The sequence below is a fragment of the Physcomitrium patens genome, chromosome 6, assembly GCF_059467195.1.
Source record: "Physcomitrium patens ecotype Gransden chromosome 6, ASM5946719v1, whole genome shotgun sequence".
Classification (NCBI taxonomy): domain Eukaryota; kingdom Viridiplantae; phylum Streptophyta; class Bryopsida; order Funariales; family Funariaceae; genus Physcomitrium; species Physcomitrium patens.
In genome coordinates this window covers 14,126,172-14,143,791 of record NC_143415.1, presented here as the reverse complement: position 1 = coordinate 14,143,791, position 17,620 = coordinate 14,126,172, and the positions used below count along the sequence as shown (strand labels likewise).

Sequence of the window (17,620 nt, the reverse complement as noted above, 5' to 3'; positions counted from 1 at the left end):
TTATTGATAAATGATATTATAGAATGTAATAATAAATCACAGTGTAACTAAGATTTACATAAACATACTACTGCACAATAAATATTTAAAATAATGGAAAACACATGCACACAAATATGAAAAATAAACTAATAAACAAACAAGCCCATGCAAGTGCTAAAATGCAGAAGAAAAAATAAAAAAATAAAAAAAAATTAATCTCAATATCTTGGTTTATGATATTCTTTCTATTTCTTAAATGTGAATAATAATTTTTCAATCTGAAGGTTTTGTTGAATTATTATTTCATTAATTGTTTTTAAAAATAATCAAGAATTTAAGTATGCCATCACAATTAGAACAAGTTATTGTAAACTGAAAACCAATATGAAAAGTTATTTCAACTGTTATTTCCATAATTAGAAGAGAATTCCTTGTTCTTCTTTTTTTTGAATAATAATTCTGATCCATTTGATTGCTGAACATTTCCTTAAAATTGCAACTTTTCTTATCCATTTGCATAAAAGGATCAAGTAGGAGTTGATCATAACATTTGTTGGCAAGGAAGAAATATACCTTCTTCTCTACTGCAATATTGCAAAAATTCACATAATGAACTTAAAAAATAGATGGCAATTGAGATATTGCAAGCAAAATTGGGACTATTTTGTCAAAAAGGACAAACATAAAGTTACTTCTTTACTATACAAGACAACAACTCATTTTGTTATGCACAGACCTGAATTCCCATAGAGTCAACTATTATCAATGAAACACAAATTGAAATAAGAAATTTGGAATTAATAGTACAATAACTCACATTGTATTAATGTTGTGATTGTGCCTAACCAGCATAAAATTCAAATACTGCATGACAAAATGCACACACACACACACACAATATTTGCTTATCAACACATCAACCATATGAATCAATCTGGAATGAAGATCAAATTTTCAAACAGAACCTTATGTCCTTCCAATTAAATGTAAAACTTTGTTTCAGGACATCATTGCATTTTGAAGAAGCTATGTCCCATGTTGGTTGTAAGGATCATAATAGTTTCCTGCCAGGCTTATCTATGCATTTCATCATTTCCTCTCCAAACTGCCATCCCCACACTAATCAATCAAAGTGTAGATTTGGAAATAATAATAATAATAATAATAATATATATATATATATATATAATACCTTTTCAGTACACAAGACTCAAGTGGGTCTGTCACATTTCTGGAGTATCTATATTGAAGATTGGATTTGCCACTCAGGAAGGAATTATGTGAACAAATCTATGTACTGTGGACAAGTTCCATCACCACAGATTTTGTGCAACAAAATTTCCAGGTTCAAAGATGGCTACTACCTCCAATTGTCAGCAAGCAAGTACAAATAACTTACAGAACAATACACTGCAGACACTGCCACCAGGATTCATTACTTTAGGATGTGATGGGTCCATGAAGCACCCAAACCAGGTACCAACACATCAGCTAAACTAGGTCAAAAGGCACCATTTTCTAAGCTTCCAGAGGGTCATCATCTACCACAAAGCTGCATCACCAGAAGGTCATCAGCTACCACAAAGCTGCATCACTAGTAGGTGCAAAAGTTGGTGATTCCAACCCTAAATCCTCAGATCTAAATTCCATTCCACATTTCTGTTCAGATACTAGCAGAAATGGAACCATGAAGGCGTATTTAACTTACCGAAGCTGACACCCATTGGAGAATATGACAGGCAAATAACTAAGAGAATTCACTTACACTCAACAGGCACGCCAGACTGAATTGCAATATTTACAAAATATGAACACTCATGTCCTGGTACTCTGTCACCAAGTAGCTGGGATTGTGCATGGTTGGGACTCTGTTTGTGTGTGATATGGACTGCGAATAAGAGATCAGTTTTAGCCCTCTCATAAGAAAAAAAATCTTAGGCAGTCAAGTCACACTGCAAAAGGCAGCTGTTAACAGCATCTGAGCGCTGTGACTCCGTAAAGTACATGTTGCGCAGAGTGTTCTCTGCGAAGGAGAGACGGGACGTTAGAAACCAGGGTACTACACTCTTAAGCGACTGTCCTCACATCGATCTCCCAACTCCGGAGGGGCACTGCGAGAATCGAACTCGCGACCTCTCGCACCCAAAGCGAGAATCATACCACTAGACCAAGTGCCCATGGAATGGCAAAGGTAGTACAGCTTTATATAATTAACTAGCAAAGAGAATGGGGTCATCTAAAATTCTACGAACCCCTCTAGCAACCACCAGTGTCCAAAAGCTTGCCGGGGTCCAGCGAAATATAACTGGGTTACATTTGCTGACTATTTAATGAGCTATAGCAGAAAACGATGAATCCCGGGATGTACTTCGGCAATCGGTTCTTTGAATTTGCAATAAGTACGGACACAAATTCCTCATTCTTGTGGTTTAAGACACATCTAACGAGATAGGGCACGAGGACTTTGTGTAGAGTGAATACCTCACGATTACCATGGAAAGTTCCCCGGGCTGCAGTCGACGATGCACAGCTTCAGATACTCGAGAATTTCCGACCACAAGAATGATGGTTCAAATGTACGCCATCACAAATTTGAGTGCGAAAGGAACACAGACAAATCAGAGTAGCAATGCTCTGTAAGATGAAACCACAGCGTATCAAGAGCACAACGTCACACTTCCACAATCCTGGCTCGACTCTTCTGCAATTGCGAGTTCACGCATGCAGCAACAGAGGACAGCCCCTGTTCTGTTTTTCAACCCCCTTCGTTGACAACGAACCCCTTCACACTCGCAAGGACGCAAGCACAGCCTGCCAGACGCAACGCCCAAAGTGTCCGCTTACAAATTCAAACGCAGCGACAGGAGTCGATTCGCAAATGCAAAACAGTGTCCGAAATACACCCGTTTCACCTCAACTCAACGAACCGGTAACAGGAGAACATGAGCCTTCTGAGTTTCGGTCACAACATTACGATGTTGAAGTGGTGAAGAAGAGGGCAATAAATTAGGGCACACGTAAAGCGTGCCCGACGAGGAGGAAGCGTAGATTCTGAGCTTTACATGTGTCAAACAATGAATGAACAGACCTTTTTAAGTGGATGATTTCTCGTCATTGAAATACAACTTCCCCAAGACAGTGCCATTCACGGTGCAAATTTATTGTTACACTTCTTTCCGTTGGGAAAGGCCAATTCTTTACATTAAGATAGGGCTTTTTTTGTGTGTAAAAAAGCAGTATTCCTTAGTGGGTGATGAGGATTGAGCTCCAAATATGCACTATTCAACCATTGAAATGTTGAAGTAGCACATGTGATAATAACTGGAGCATATCATAGAAATTAGGGTTTTGCATAATTTGTTGAGCAGAGGGCTGTGTTATAATATGGAGGAAGAAGATGAAGAACCTTTGGGACCTGAAGTGAACCCAAGGAGGGCAGCCATGGAAGCCTATGGAGCACGCCCAAACGTCCATGACATTCTATCTCGCTTCATGACTGACCTGCTTTGTACTCAACCTGATGGTATGCCTTTTTGATTTATTTTATTTTAGTTGATTATTCCAAGTCATGGACGAACTTATGCTTTGTGGGTTTGAAAATTCCTTTTGGATACATAGATAGATAGCACCTTCTATTGTTACTATATGTTTTAAATCCATACATTAATCAAATTGTGAATAACATGAATGATTGGGTTCTTTTTTCTTTTTAATATAGATGTATGTTTGTTTTGTTTCTGTTTTATTGAAGTCAACAAAGTCACACTATGGAGTTTACCTATTCGAATTCCAATTTTTGTAATTGTTATTTTTTATTTCTGTTATATTTGTTACAACAGAAATAAACACAAATTATAAAAATATAATGATATGAAGATAATACAACAGAAATAAAATATAAAAAAATAGAACTATGAAGATGATATGAGATACTGATCATACTTGTTATTGTCAATGATTGGATCAAACAATAGATGCTCTGGATTTTATGTATACATGGTGTCAGAAAGAAAAGGAAAAGCAAGTGGCATTTTCAACAAAAAAATAATTCCAAACTTGTGGTTGGATATAAAGCACTTACTGAGTTTATGCACATTGTGAAAAGTCAGAACATTTTATTGATTACATCAACATCAAGAAGTTTTTACGATTTGTTGAACTTAAGGCAATGACAGTGAACTTGGAACAAATCCAATATGCATAATATATATATATATATATATATATATAGAGAGAGAGAGAGAGAGAGAGAGATAGAAATATATGAGTTATTGTTTGAATTTGAATGTGTAGTGTTGGATTAAGGTGTCTTAATAAATCATCAAATTTATTAAAATTGGAAATGAACTAATAATGAAATAGAGTGAATGAATGTCAGGTTAACATGCACATATTCACTTGCACAAAGAATATTCTAAATGTTTTGAAATGTTAAATGTATCGTCTAAAATTGAATAAATAAATAACCACATCCATCTACCTTGTTTTTCATTACAAACACACATAGATTTACAATTTTGTTTTAACACAGTTTGCTTCCTCATTCACTAGCAACATTCACATTGTTTTTATTGTACGAGTGAATTACAAATGGCTTATTCAACCCAAAAACATGCTAAAAAATCATTACTGAAATTTATTGAACATGTTTGACAAATAAGTATACAATCCTAATTTCAGTGTAAGTGAACAGTGTCTGTTATTTTAAACCAGAACAACACCCAATGGAGAAACTGGTATACTACAAAGTCATAATACTTCATCCAAAAAAATATTCACAATTGTAATGATAACATTTTTAAACAAAATATGTAAATGCACTCATGCACATGCAGTTTTTGCAGTTACTTTTGTGGAGCAAAATTTGAATCATATTACAATATATGGATTTACAACTTTAGCATAGACAAGCAGAAATATGTGTAATATCATGCACTAACATCCATCTATTCTCTTGTTCATTTATGTTACCTTGTTTTTATGTTTGGCCAATTAGAGGACTTCTTTGTCTCTTTGTTCCATATCTACGTTTTTTTTATACCTAAGCTTCCTTGTATTCCAATTTTTTCTTTTTTCAAAACATGTACCCAACTTGCACACTGACCTTTTTAACTTCATTGATTTGTCATCCATGCATATCTTTGCACTAAAATGTTGGGTACTTGCCTCACATTTTGAGAGCAGTTATTGTTTGACATCCGATTGATGGAAGTCCCTAAAATATTGGTAGGAGGGGCGCAAGGTTAAGAATTTAGGGTTTAAAAAAAAAGAGGCACAAAAAAAAATCATTTATGAATAATTAGACATGACTTCCGCTCCAGCTCTTCCATTCCATTTACATAGTGAATCAGTAAAGATTAGCATCACTTTGGTGTTCCATCTTATGCTCATTATTTGTTTGTTTATTTATTCTTTCTATGACAATCCTTTCTCCAGAATCTATAATCCTTTTCCATAACCTTCTACCTCAACTACCAAGAGTTAAGGCACTAGAATCTGGTGATTTTTTAGGATCTTTATTGAGGATTTTACAAAGGAAGCGGAAATTCAAGGCAATCTTCCATGAGCATGCTGCGAATCAGCCATTAAAACAAAGTACATGACATGGTCGGTGAACATTTGGACCAGAGTGACGGGCGATGAGCCTACAATTTACTGCTCTCCGACCTCGAAACGCTGGAACAATCTTCTACCGTCAGTCCAGCTGGTGCTTCCAAATGCGATGGACCAAGATTGTACAAGTTACAGGCTTCTCATTCCAACCGCAACTTGCAAACGCCTACTCCCACCAAAGCAACCTCTCTCTCTCTCTCTCTCTCTCTCTCTCCACTGCGGTTCCAGGACGACTGTAGTACACTTCCAGTCGTCAAACAAGGTGCCGAAGATCGGTGGATTATTCGTTCCGCTGGCCACGTTGCTCACGGCAATCTTTCGTAGCAGAGGGCGCCACTGCTGCCGCAACACCAGGGTTTGCAAAGACTCAAAATCCTAACTACGGTATATTCAGTTTGCTGCGACGAGCCTGGAGGAAAAAAGAACCATTGTCCGATCCAGCTTAAAGTTTATCGGAATAAACACGACTTCTGATCGCGCAAACGAAGCGCCCGTGCGCGTGGGTGTAAGTGTTAGTTTTGTATTGTATTTAGTTAATTAGTTAGTTAGTTAGTTAGTTTTTTTTTTTTTTTTTTTTTTTTTTTTTCCTAGAACCTCGGCGGGTGTTGGGTCGCGCATTCGGGGATCGGAATCCATGAAATATTGCGACAAGTTTGTTGAGTGGAATGGGAATTTGTAGGGTTAATGGGCCAGGGTCGAGACTGGATCACCAAAGAAGATCCACACCCACAGCTCGGTCCACAGTATGTCCAGATTCTAAGTGCCACGTCGGCGAGGACGACGCAGTCCTGGACGGCAAGCACGTGGTGATTTGATTGGAACCCTAAATTAATGATCCTATGTGGCGACCAGTCAGCGGCCACGTGGGCCATGTGGCACATCTGACATCCAGCATGTCATTCTGCCGAGATAGTGTGCTCTATCTCAGGTCGACACGTGCTTGGATCTGGTTCGTACATTTCGACCCTTTCCATCATCACGCGCACACCCACACTGTGCCACGTCACCTCAACGTTCATTACATTTTGGCTCATGTAATGGCTGCTATTCTATCATTAATGATGTATACATACTATCATAAATACCATTTTATGAATATAATATATATATATATATATATATATATATAGAATTGTTAAATTGACCCACCCATCTTGTCTATCATCAACAAAAAAAATCTCCACTGTTGGATCTGCATTGACCAAAAATCAATGAAAAAATAGTTGGATCCTCTATAAGTGATGATGGGTGGGTCAGTTTGTAAATGCTTGGGTCAATTTAACAATTCCATGTATATATATACAAATATATATTATTTCACAAACACTCATTGTATTATTTGTTGCAAAATGAGGAGCTCCTTTGGGTTTGTCATGTTCCCTCCTTGCTCCAAATTTCTTCTCTACAAATGAAGAATTATAATGTCTATTAATTTTTATTTTTTTGCAGAGATTCATTACAAAGTAAAGCTTTTATATACTAAAGAACATTTACTTGGAATCAAATTCAAGGTAGATCATGGTTATGTCTAGATAGGTTTTGGAATTAAGGGTCATGTGAATTTTAGACATATATAGGGTATTGCTAATGCCACCATATTTTTTGCTATTGCTACCACAATTTACCATTCACCACATATCACATTTCTTGTTATTGCCATAAGAACTCACCACCCATTCAACATATTTTTAAAATTAATTAATATATAATACTATTTCTAACACAGTTTTTCTTAAAAAATTGTAGAATTTAATAATATAATAAGTAAAAAGTTAATAAGAATAAGTTGTGATGGAAGTAGCAAAATATTGTGGTGAGATGACCAAACACCTCAATATCTTATAAACTGCAGTTGGAGGAGAAAGCAAGAGTGATCAGCGTTATCAATGAACAAATTGAGCCCATGTCGGCAAAGCCGCTGTGATTGTAAAGCCATGGGAGGCACTAAAAAAAAAGCTTATGGAAATCCTTTGAGGAGCACAAGTGTGGACAATAGAAGGAGAGGGAGAACAAAATGTTACAAGGGTTTCTTCATAAAGTTTAAAATAAACAAATAATTTTTGATTTTTGGCATTGCACATTGATGACATAAATTAAGAAATGAATAGAATTATTTGAAAATATTGTTTACATAATTTAACTTTATACTGCCCTAATCTTTTCTTAAACAATATTGGTTATATTTCTTCTCACAAAACATCTACGATATTTAGTCAATTATTTAACAATTTTGATATTATTACCTTTCTAGCATAACAATTTTGTAACATTATATATAATTTCTACCTATTTCATTTCAATAGCAAAATCTACAAATGATCACAATGACCTATCCTCTCGTGAATCATGCTTCAATTTTTTTAGTTTAACAAGCCTTTTATTATCACGTTCAACATACAAATAGGAAAAAATCTCAAAAAAATAAAAATGATGGACTTCGTGCCCAATCTGCAACTTCTAATGTACACCCACCACTCCAGGTCACTCTAAGACTTGCACCTGGGCTTTGATCCAAATGAGCCTACAACTTGGATCAACCTAAGCAGTGTCAAAAGAGTGGTTCTGAAACACCGTACCAGTGCAACCAGAATCTTAGACAAGCAAATCTAAGTTGCTCTATTACAAAATCTTCAAAGTACTGTTGATATATCCTTCTTACATGTTATGACAGAAGAATAAACCAAAAGCAAGCAGGCTCAGTCTAAACTGTCTCTAGATTTTCTAATCAACAGTTTCTCAAAGCAGAAATAATCACATGCAAGATAACCAGCTTGTGATTAACATGACCAGAATAAGAATAATCATTCTCTACATAATTAATTATCAAGGTCATAGCAATACCTGCTGGTCATCGAGGCTGCAATACGTGGACAAAGCTCTTTTTACGTGGATTTAGAAGAATTTGTATGAATTTTCCATATGTGAAAGCCATAACCCAAACGTACAAGAACGAGCTCCAGAAGCATGTGTACAAAGCTGTAAAATCGAACTTTTGATCCTGGAATCTCAGCCCAAGTAATAGATACTTCAGACACTGGAATACGCAACCTCTTGCACAAGTAGACAAGTTCCACATCGAAGCACCATCTGCAACAACACCTCACTATCAGCGGATGTGTTTCAGTTACGAAAATCAGAAAAAACCCTAAATATTAATATTCTACCGACCAACTGTAAAAACATCCTGCGTTCATAACAGCAGAAACAAACAAGCACCTTTTCAAACGGAGATTAGGGAACAACTGCTGAGCTGCAGATCGAGTAAACATCTTGAATCCACACTGATCACACCACCCCAATCAAACCGTGAGGACAGATCAAAATATACACTCAAATAATAATCTCAGCTTGCCTGGCTTACTAGATGTAACCAAATGCCAAGCTTCAACAATAATCAAAATCATTCGCTGAAAAATATTAAATTCCGGAAAGTTGTGGGATTAGGTTTTGAGCAACCTGAGTATCTCTAACCCCAGGGCCAGCAACGAGAAGTACGCATAGGTGAAAAGCCTTCATCAGCAGATTCCGATACCACTTGCGCTAATCAACAACACAGTCGGAACCATAAATTCAGCTGCCTAGCTAGAATGCACTATTTTGAGTTTCATGTACTCCTAAAATAGCAACCATTCGAAGCAGAGAAAACCCAACTTCAGAAATGAAAACATCACAGAAGCAGACTACCCTTAAGAAACCCAATGGTCTAAGAAAAAAAACACTCTTATGAGGCATACATGATCATATTTATAACTTACAGTGGCCAGGGCCTGCTTTTCCAGATGAGCGCGGGAACCAAAGGCAACTACAGGAACACTTCCAACATCAAGCTTGGAAGTTAAGTTTTGCTTCGACGAAGCTTGATGCTTTTGCACACCATTCGCTATCTGTTCCACATTATCAAGCAACAAATTAGGGTTTGCAGTAAGTTTGCATTGTGGTTCGAGAGGTATTCAATTCGCACAACCTAACAACCAGTGTCATATGAAGCGCTAAATTGCAGGTGAGTCCAGTCTCCACAAACGGCGGCGTAAGCATTACACAAATCACCATGACAACTCACTTGCGCTTCTAGCTTTTCAAGATCAGTTATCCTGCTAGCCCCATCAGCGTCCAGCATCAGAAGCAGTTGCCCTCGCGAGCATAACATTCCCTGCAACCACCCAACAAGACCAAATGAAATAAAACAAAACAAGATAAAATAGTTAAGCTGGTAACACCAGCCCTGTACCCCTGTCATATGCTTTTTCTACACATTCCGAGCTCGACTTCCAAAGGGTGTTGCGTAGATGGCAGAAAGCTTGAGACGAAAAGGTGCTAGATTCATTCGACACAAAATTGAAATGAACACATGAAATCGCTAAAATTTCTTCTCATCTTTGAAGGGTATGAATGATAAATCAGACTAAGTCCTAATTTAACATCAGTTCCAATCGTTAAATGTGAATCGCTAAGGTAAACCATGACAACGCTATATTTTTTCCGTAGGCTTTTGAGTATTAGTAAAACGCTCGCACAAGGCATCACCTTGCGAACAGCAGCCCCTTTACCCTGGTTTACACCTTGCTTCAGTATGCGAATCACATCCAGCCCATACTTGTTAATGTACTCAAACCCAATCTTTGTAGTGTTGTCTTTGCTGCCATCGTCCACTATTATAATCTACAAACATCCCCCAAAAATTGATCTCCCCTGTCAAGCAAATGATCTTAAACTTAAACAGTCTCTATATCATGTCCAAGGTCTCATCCACTTCATGTCCAATTCAAATTGCAAACCAGAATCACCTGCACCTGTAAATTCCAACACGGAGAAGCAAGTCTCACCTCATATGTAAAGGACTTATCTTTCTTTACACGCTCTTGTAAATAACTGCATCGACGAGGATAAATTCAAGTTCAAGAAAAGTGGGGAGGGGGGTGTGAAAACAAGGGAAAAATGCTGTCCAGAATGAACATGAAGCTGTAGTTGTGTGACGACGGTAAACCAAAGCTCGGGCTTATTCAATTAAGCAAGTCCCACGCTCATAAAATGGACCAAATTAGCAGGTGAAGAACAAACTCTAGCTCAAGTCTCTGTCAATAGTTGACTAATCAATGCTAACAAATCAAGGATGTTGCACTTTGAGCAAGTGATGGTGGAATTATTACAAGATGATGACATACAGAGCCGGTCAAAGAACTCAACATATGAAAAAAATTATTAACCACAAGAGATGTGATAAAGGGTGTAGATTCAGAACAGAAGAATGAGAAAATTCAAGAGGACACTGTCGTTCGTTTCGAATTGACAGAATTTTCTGTACCTGAAGGTTTCATCAAGCGTGCTACGAATTCTGTTTTGCTCATTGAAAGCAGGCATGATCAAAGATAGGTACTTGGTAGATTTATCAAACACCGATGGAAATTGCGCCTGCAGCGAAGACATATCAATAAAGAGATATGGTGAAGTCGTAGGGAGCACATTTCAAGATATTCCATTAGTTAGAATTAAAATGCGATTTTGTTTATGAGCTTGCATTTTGTCCAACTTACCCGGTCTAACGAAGATGGGTCCTCCATGAAAGGAACATATCCAATACTGCTGAAAGCAAACAATGCAAGTGTATCAGGGTCACATCAGCAACTCCAAATTATCTTAAATCATATCAATTTTACCGCCAGACTAAAAGCTTTTGGATCTTCTATACCTACAATTAGGTCGATCGCTAATGCAATGCAATTCAAATCCCCCAATGCTCTTGTAAGAGGAATTTCGTGGGATCCGATCGGACCCAAATAAAACATCTTCTCTTGATACATAGTTGATGAGGAAGCGAGGCTTAGGTTTACGTAATTGCTTTAGGCAGCCATCGGTTGTTAGCCTTCTTCCCACGACTACATTGCTCCCAGCTAGAGCTACAAGCAAAACCGGAACCAACTCAAATTAGAAAAGCATAACACAGCAACAGTGCATACCCGGCGCCGAGCTCCAGTTCGTGCAACCAGTCCACGACATAGCTCAACAGCCAGATCCCCACAGCTACGACCTGCGAAATGAAAAAAAAGCTTTGAGCACTAGGCATGCATATCCACCACAACCAACAATTCTGTTTCGATAACAAACTAGTGACCCAGTAACATAACCCTATTTCTTGAAACAAAAAAATTAGTTTCAAAACGAGAAAACCATAACCGTGCCACATTGTAAAAGAAAACCTCCCCAGAAGAGACACACGCAGAGAACAAAAGAATTAAGTAGAACCCACCAGAACCAGAGCAGCAAGAGTGAGAGGTTGCAAATCGATGAGAGGCGAGAGAAGGGCCATGGCAAAGAAGAGAGGTGGAGGTGCGGAGGAGGATTGTCTCCATCAATTAGTTACTCAAACCAGGTCATGAAATCAACTCCTTGGTCCTCCCTCTCTCCAAGTTCGAATTGCCGCAACCTTGAAAGACGTGAGTGGCAGTCACGGCAGGATTGGACCACGTCTTCGCCGTTTCTTTGTTTGCTTCACGCCAGATGACCTAATGAGCTTTGCACAGTGGCCAGTTTACAAGCTCCAATCCTCAAAAAAATTATGTCATGAGTTCTGTGTGAAGATGCTGAAACTAAATGGACATTTGACAGCACCCTGCGACTCAATCAATACGCCATGCGGCCAAGGTCAATTACGACACCCGTGTTTGAATGTTGCCAGATTGTTCACCTACTCCAGACGGTAATCAAATCTTAACTAAGAGTAAAACTTTTCTTACGGACACTAATTGTAGTTAAACAGTAATTTTGTGTTATTATTCTGTAATGAAAAGAACCAGAAAACGAGCATTGATCCTTCATGAAGTGTATTGAAGTCGGCCTTGAGGATGGAATATTCTCACCTCCGGATTAGAAGTTTGTTTCAGAATTTAGAAAGGTCGATGAAGCGTGGTCAGTTGAAGCGGGGATAGTTGTAACGAAAAACGGAAAGAGCAGCATCTTTTTCGATTTTTACGAGTGTTGCGCTCAACCTCGAGCGACAAACAAGCCCACTGTGACTTGACACAATCTTCGAGTTGTGCTCACTCATCAGTTGATTAAATTCACTTATACTCCAATCGGGCTTGGGATGGTAGCACAGATCGAGGTTCAATGAGCCGCACCATGAGTGACTAAACCTATATTGTTCTGAGACAAGGGAGAGGGTGATTGCCTAGAAATGTGATGGAGACGCTTGTTTTTCGCACCTCTATTGATCCCTGTTCCACCTCTAGAGGACATGGCCAATTTCATGCCTCCCCACAACTTGTCTGCTCTCACCCTGGTGGGTATTTCTCGCAACATTTTCAATTATCTTATTCTTTTTTTTCCCGGATTGCTCAATTTGTTTTTGTTATTTCCTTGGCGCAGTTTTGTTTGCTCTCATTGTGTGCTGTAAAATCGCGTTCAAGAATAGGGTTTTGGTTGTTGGGTTCTCTGCGGAATTACGATTGTTAATGCCTTGCAAGGTGTTTTGTGCATCGCAGGTCGTAGCCATGGGGATTTCGCTGTTGAGCCATGTCATGGCCCAGTTGTAAGAGGTGGAGCTCAATGTCAGGTACTATTTGTTTGACACTCTCTCCGAATTTTCTTTGGTGTTCTTGTTTACGTGCTGTTCTGGCTGGTAGGCGACTAGTCGTTGGACAGAGGCTTGCAAAAATTACCTTCGTGAACACTGCTCAAGATGGCTTCGTTTCTCATGCATCAGGTACTAGACCGAAGCAAATGTGACATGGATAAACATCTTCTAGTTTTGAGGACTAAAGCCAGTGCTACAAGCTCTGGTTACAAATGTTTGCTGCCGTGGTCGTCACAAAATTCTCTACTGAAGGTTTATCCTTACCACTGGCTTTGATGGAATTTTAATCTCCACCCTGCTGTTGATTATCAATTCAGTAGCAATCGATGTTGTTCAGATCATAGAAACCCAAGTTGAATCTATTGGCTTTAAATACTGTAATCCAGGTATAATTCAGGATTAGTCATGGTCTTGGTAGGCTTTAAGTTGGACTAATCCTGTGTATTTTGCAGAAAAGATGTCCTTCAAATCTGCCGATGTTTTCACATTGCTGCAAGTTTGTTGAATGTGGTATTCAAAGGAGGACGCGCTTGTCAATCGACGTCTCCTGTACTGATGATGTGAGCTAATAAACTGTTCCCAAGCATGCAAGTGAGATACATAGTTTTGTCAACCAGCAATTATAGATTTACCTACCAGGTCTTTCATTGGCAGCGTTCATTCACGTCTGTGATGCTTACCTCTCAGGGTGGAGATTATGGAGGGGATTACGGCGGAGATTATTTTTCATCAGGAGAGCAGTATTCGTATTCCGATGGAGAGGCATCATCCGGTGGATCACCTCGTGAAACACGCAGCGGGTACAGTTCAGGATCTGGATCTGAATCGGAACGGGATGTGTATTTTGACTTATTTGATGACAGCGACAAATTTGACACAAAAAAAATTGACGTAGTTGCGCCTTTAATCAAGTCATCTTCTCTTAAAAACCACGACTTTCCTAGAAGGTGCGAATGAAATGACGTAACATTTTTGTACATTGAGGAGCGTTTAGCTTCCACATGCTAATTGCATGATTTTGGTTGCTACGTAAAGTGCTCATCATTCTGATTTGCAACGTTTTGGTGACTGTTTTGGCCACTGCAGGATTGGGAAAGGACTTCTCGTAACTACTGTTTTGTCCGTGGCTTTAACTGGGACTGTGCTTATTATAGACTCGTACATATGGAAAGTTATACGGAAGCCCCTGGCACATTATTTTCTCACGGTTCCCTTCTGTGTAGCAGCAGCTGCGTCAGCATATTTCGGTACCATCTGTGTGCCATTGTTGGAAAGATTAAAAGCTCACCAAGTGTTCCGGATAGAGGGTCCTGCCGCTCATCAGAGCAAAGTTGGCACCCCAACCATGGGGGGTTTGTATTTTGTTCCGATAGGTGTAGGGGTCGCAAGACTGGTTACTGGATATTGGTCCACAGAGCTGTGGGGAGTGTGTGTCGCAACACTGGCTTTTGCAGCAATTGGATTTTTAGATGATTGGTTTGTGCTTTTGCGGAAGCACAACTACGGCATGCGAGGATCATTGAAGTTTTTATTGCAGGTAATCATCATTCTTCGATTGTCATTGTAATGGAAGTTTGTCTTTTGAAATTTAATGTACCAGTATGACATCATACATTTGTCTTAATGTGAATCATAAAGGAGTTTGAAATGTAATATCTTCTCTCGGTTAATATGTTCGTAGCATTAAAGACTGGTGATTGATGAACACAGGTTGCTGTTGGTGTGTGTTTTGTATTCTGGCTCGACAATGCAAGCCTACGGTCCCCTTATAAAATGTGTGGGTGCCCCCGTTTCACCGGGGTACTATACCCTTCGTTCATGGATTCTCCAAGTTTTCCTGGCTATTGATAAAGTTTTAATGAATTTCGATGTTTGTTCTTAAGCAGTGCACATGAAAGAATATCCTTCACTTCCTCTCAAGTTTTGAAGTCATTGCTGCAATTCGAAAGTTTGGTGATCAGAAAACTGATATTTTGTACTGCTATAATTGCAGGAATAGGTTGGTCCCTTTGCCAGCTCCTTTTGGGCTTCTTTATCTAGGTAATTGGTATTTACCATTGACGGCCTTCTGCTTTGCTGCAATGAGTAATGGAGTTAATCTGACGGATGGGTTAGATGGTTTGGCTGCGGGCACGTCAGCTGCTGCATACATCGGGATGGCTATTGCTGTTCTCCCTATCTATCCTGGTAATGGTTCTGTGACTTCATTATACATATGTTGTTGCTGCAATTTTTCAGAGGCTGAGAAATCAAATGAGGTTTTGTCTCTTCTGTATTCCTTTAAGTTTTTGAAATATATGTAACACAATATACATACAGGTCTAGGTGTTTTTGGAGTATCAATGGCAGGGGCATGCATGGGATTTTTGACACAAAACAAGTATAAGGCAAAGGTATTTATGGGAAATACTGGTTCTCTAGCACTTGGAGGAGGCTTAGCAGCCATGGCGAGTTGCACGGGTATGTTCCTGCCATTGTTCATCGCCTCAGGGGTATTCATCATAGAAACGGTCTCTGTTATAGTACAGGTACTGTATCTTTCCCTTGTAGATACCACTTGTAATAGGAAATCAATCTCAAGCTTGTGCTGCCCTGAAGCGATTGAAATTGATCTGATTCAAATTAAATCTTTATTGAGTTTTGAGAAATCTGTCACTCTAGTGGTTGTGTATTGAAGCATTTTGTAACGGTAACAAACACCTCTCATACAATTGCAATGTCTTCCTTGATTGCAATTGTTGGAACTCGGACACACTTGGGTTGAACCAATTTGTCCCTATTGGATACCAACAGAACAGCGTTCGTAATGATCTTGTGCTGAGATGGATCGGATTGTAAAAACTCATGTACCTGTGTATCACATGTGCAGGTATCATTCTTCAAGCTTACAAAGCGATTGGAAGGCAAGGGACGTCGGGTGCTAAGGATGGCACCCTTTCACCATCACTTGGAACTGATAGGATGGAAAGAGCCCAGTATTGTAGCTGCTGCATATGTGGTTGCATACATTTTGGCCATAGCTGCATTGCACACAGGCCTCACATCTGCATAGCCAGGGATAACACCATTGTGCTTGGAAGATTTCTGCCTTACAAGATGGTCACAACCTTGTGCTGCAGCAGTGGATTCATTTGTGCTTCCCTATGTTTCAGTGCTAAACATACAATGGGAAGAGGGAGGTTTTTGAATTAGCTTCTCTATCTTTATCAGATTAAAATTCCAACTTAGCCTCTGTAGATTGAGCTCTTGGTATCCCTATTGCATCTTATCTTTGAACCCTGAATTGGTCTCAGTCAACAAGACCAATAGTTTTGAATAATCAACAAAAAACACAAGATACACATTTGCAACTATTAATCAGTGAATTTGCTTTTAGTCTTTACATGTATGTAAGTATTTATGCAAGTGTGTGTATAGATATATATATTTTTTTGAGGCATCAAGTTTATTTGTTTCTTGTTCTATTTTTCTGGAAAATATGTTTTGTTATTTTGACAAGGCGGTGTGTGTTATATTTCCAATTCATGTGGTGTTTAAGATTTTTTTTTTTTTTTTTTTTTTTTTTTGTATAATCTCTAGTATGGTTATCAAAAATATTAATTGATGTTGTAAAAAAATATTACAAATTTTCTTAGTATATACAAAAATAAAATATCTGTACATTAATATTGTTACTTTTTAATTATGAACATTAATTAGGACTTAAGAAAAGTAATTATAATAATAATATGACTTGAGAAAATAATAACATTGTGTGTTTAAACTTCATGCAAGTTAATTGGTCTTTAAATAGAACTAAAGTTTATAAAATAATAAATTAGCCAATCAATTTGTATTTAGTTTTGAAATTATTACTAGAGTTGTAATGGAATATTATTTGAAACATTTATAATTCAGTAAAAAATTAGAATCTACTATCAAATCCTATAGTTCATTTATAAATACTAAATTGAAAATATGCTCCAACAATAACTCTTATTTGCAGTAATAAATAATATATAAAGAATTCAAATATAATAAATTTTACTCTAAATAGAAAAAATATAACAAGTATATAACAACATATAGTCTTAAGTGCTTTGTACAACTTTCTAGAACCTTTTAGTATTTTTTAGAAATTTGTACAATTTTCATGGATCTATAAGAATCTTTTAGAAACTTTTTATTGTTATTATTAATTTTTTTATTGGCTTTCCTTAGTCATGTGGAAATTTCTATAGAAGATTCTTTAAATTTTTAGAGTATTTTACAATATGAGCATTCTTTATAAGTGATTATCAAAGATATGAATTTTAAAGAAAGAAAATTTCAATATATTCTTATATTACTCAAAAAGTCTATAAAATCACTCAAACATGGTAATATTTTGAATTAGAATGGCTATTGCCAAAGACAAGAAGATGAGAAAGTCTTGAAACAAGCCTAAAGACTAGAAAGACATTGACAAGAGTGAAG

General features: G+C 37.8%; 2 protein-coding genes, 3 long non-coding RNA genes and 1 other non-coding gene across 14 annotated transcripts; 3 read left to right on the top strand and 3 right to left on the bottom strand.

Annotated features, from left to right (window-relative positions):
- On the bottom strand, nt 1–2,914 carry LOC141045505 (uncharacterized). 2 transcript variants are annotated; one of them, XR_012217679.2, is made up of 5 exons: nt 2,475–2,914; nt 1,748–1,870; nt 1,382–1,534; nt 948–1,087; nt 1–566 (listed from the first exon to the last, which is right to left on the bottom strand). It is a non-coding gene; the product is annotated as an uncharacterized LOC141045505 (long non-coding RNA). The 2 variants fall into 2 exon arrangements; XR_012217678.2 differs by lacking the exon at nt 1,748–1,870 and having other exon boundaries at nt 2,464–2,914.
- Nucleotides 2,088–2,159, bottom strand: TRNAP-UGG (transfer RNA proline (anticodon UGG)). The gene has a single exon. It is a non-coding gene; the product is annotated as a tRNA-Pro (tRNA).
- Nucleotides 2,915–3,109: 195 nt separating the features above from the next.
- Nucleotides 3,110–4,286, top strand: LOC112283383 (uncharacterized). The gene is made up of 2 exons (XR_002970088.3): nt 3,110–3,505; nt 3,957–4,286. It is a non-coding gene; the product is annotated as an uncharacterized LOC112283383 (long non-coding RNA).
- A 1,850-nt stretch (nt 4,287–6,136) lies between these two features.
- LOC141045506 (uncharacterized) lies at nt 6,137–7,887 on the top strand. Its single transcript, XR_012217680.2, has 3 exons — nt 6,137–6,544; nt 7,045–7,106; nt 7,448–7,887. It is a non-coding gene; the product is annotated as an uncharacterized LOC141045506 (long non-coding RNA).
- Nucleotides 7,888–7,950: 63 nt separating this feature from the next.
- LOC112283785 (uncharacterized) lies at nt 7,951–11,980 on the bottom strand. 3 transcript variants are annotated; one of them, XM_090251363.1, is made up of 11 exons: nt 11,840–11,980; nt 11,282–11,620; nt 11,127–11,175; nt 10,898–11,004; nt 10,419–10,464; nt 10,120–10,254; nt 9,656–9,745; nt 9,351–9,479; nt 9,052–9,135; nt 8,812–8,876; nt 7,951–8,682 (listed from the first exon to the last, which is right to left on the bottom strand). In XM_090251363.1, the coding sequence occupies exons 3-11, from the start codon at nt 11,151–11,153 to the stop codon at nt 8,478–8,480; spliced, it is 888 nt and encodes a 295-aa protein (XP_090107489.1). In that variant the 5' UTR covers nt 11,154–11,175; nt 11,282–11,620; nt 11,840–11,980; the 3' UTR covers nt 7,951–8,477. The 3 variants fall into 3 exon arrangements, with proteins under 3 accessions (XP_090107489.1, XP_024378688.1, XP_024378689.1); XM_024522920.2 differs by having other exon boundaries at nt 11,550–11,620; XM_024522921.2 differs by having other exon boundaries at nt 11,127–11,172; nt 11,550–11,620.
- Nucleotides 11,981–12,732: 752 nt separating this feature from the next.
- LOC112283784 (phospho-N-acetylmuramoyl-pentapeptide-transferase homolog) lies at nt 12,733–16,522 on the top strand. 6 transcript variants are annotated; one of them, XM_024522918.3, is made up of 10 exons: nt 12,733–12,871; nt 13,074–13,144; nt 13,295–13,417; nt 13,618–13,725; nt 13,853–13,965; nt 14,252–14,702; nt 14,876–14,940; nt 15,159–15,352; nt 15,485–15,625; nt 16,035–16,522. In XM_024522918.3, exons 1-10 carry the CDS (start codon nt 12,772–12,774, stop codon nt 16,355–16,357), a joined length of 1,689 nt encoding a protein of 562 aa, XP_024378686.1. In that variant the 5' UTR covers nt 12,733–12,771; the 3' UTR covers nt 16,358–16,522. The 6 variants fall into 6 exon arrangements, with proteins under 6 accessions (XP_024378686.1, XP_090107487.1, XP_024378684.1 ...); XM_090251361.1 differs by having other exon boundaries at nt 15,485–15,693; XM_024522916.3 differs by having other exon boundaries at nt 13,853–14,112.
- Nucleotides 16,523–17,620: the final 1,098 nt, after the last annotated feature.

What these genes read in the sequence shown, in the direction of transcription:
- LOC112283785 (XM_024522920.2), bottom strand. Translation starts at nt 11,899, where the DNA reads ATGGCCCTTCTCTCGCCTCTCATCGATTTGCAACCTCTCACTCTTGCT. An exon ending in AAGGGGCTGCTGTTCGCAAG is followed by an intron (nt 9,746 to 10,119) that starts GTGATGCCTTGT and finishes GGGTGGTTGCAG; the next exon opens with GGAATGTTATGCTCGCGAGG. An exon ending in AAAAGCAGGCCCTGGCCACT is followed by an intron (nt 9,136 to 9,350) that starts GTAAGTTATAAA and finishes GTTGTTGATTAG; the next exon opens with CGCAAGTGGTATCGGAATCT.
- LOC112283784 (XM_024522916.3), top strand. Translation starts at nt 12,772, where the DNA reads ATGGAGACGCTTGTTTTTCGCACCTCTATTGATCCCTGTTCCACCTCT. An exon ending in ACTTGTCTGCTCTCACCCTG is followed by an intron (nt 12,872 to 13,073) that starts GTGGGTATTTCT and finishes TGTGCATCGCAG; the next exon opens with GTCGTAGCCATGGGGATTTC. An exon ending in AACCACGACTTTCCTAGAAG is followed by an intron (nt 14,113 to 14,251) that starts GTGCGAATGAAA and finishes TGGCCACTGCAG; the next exon opens with GATTGGGAAAGGACTTCTCG.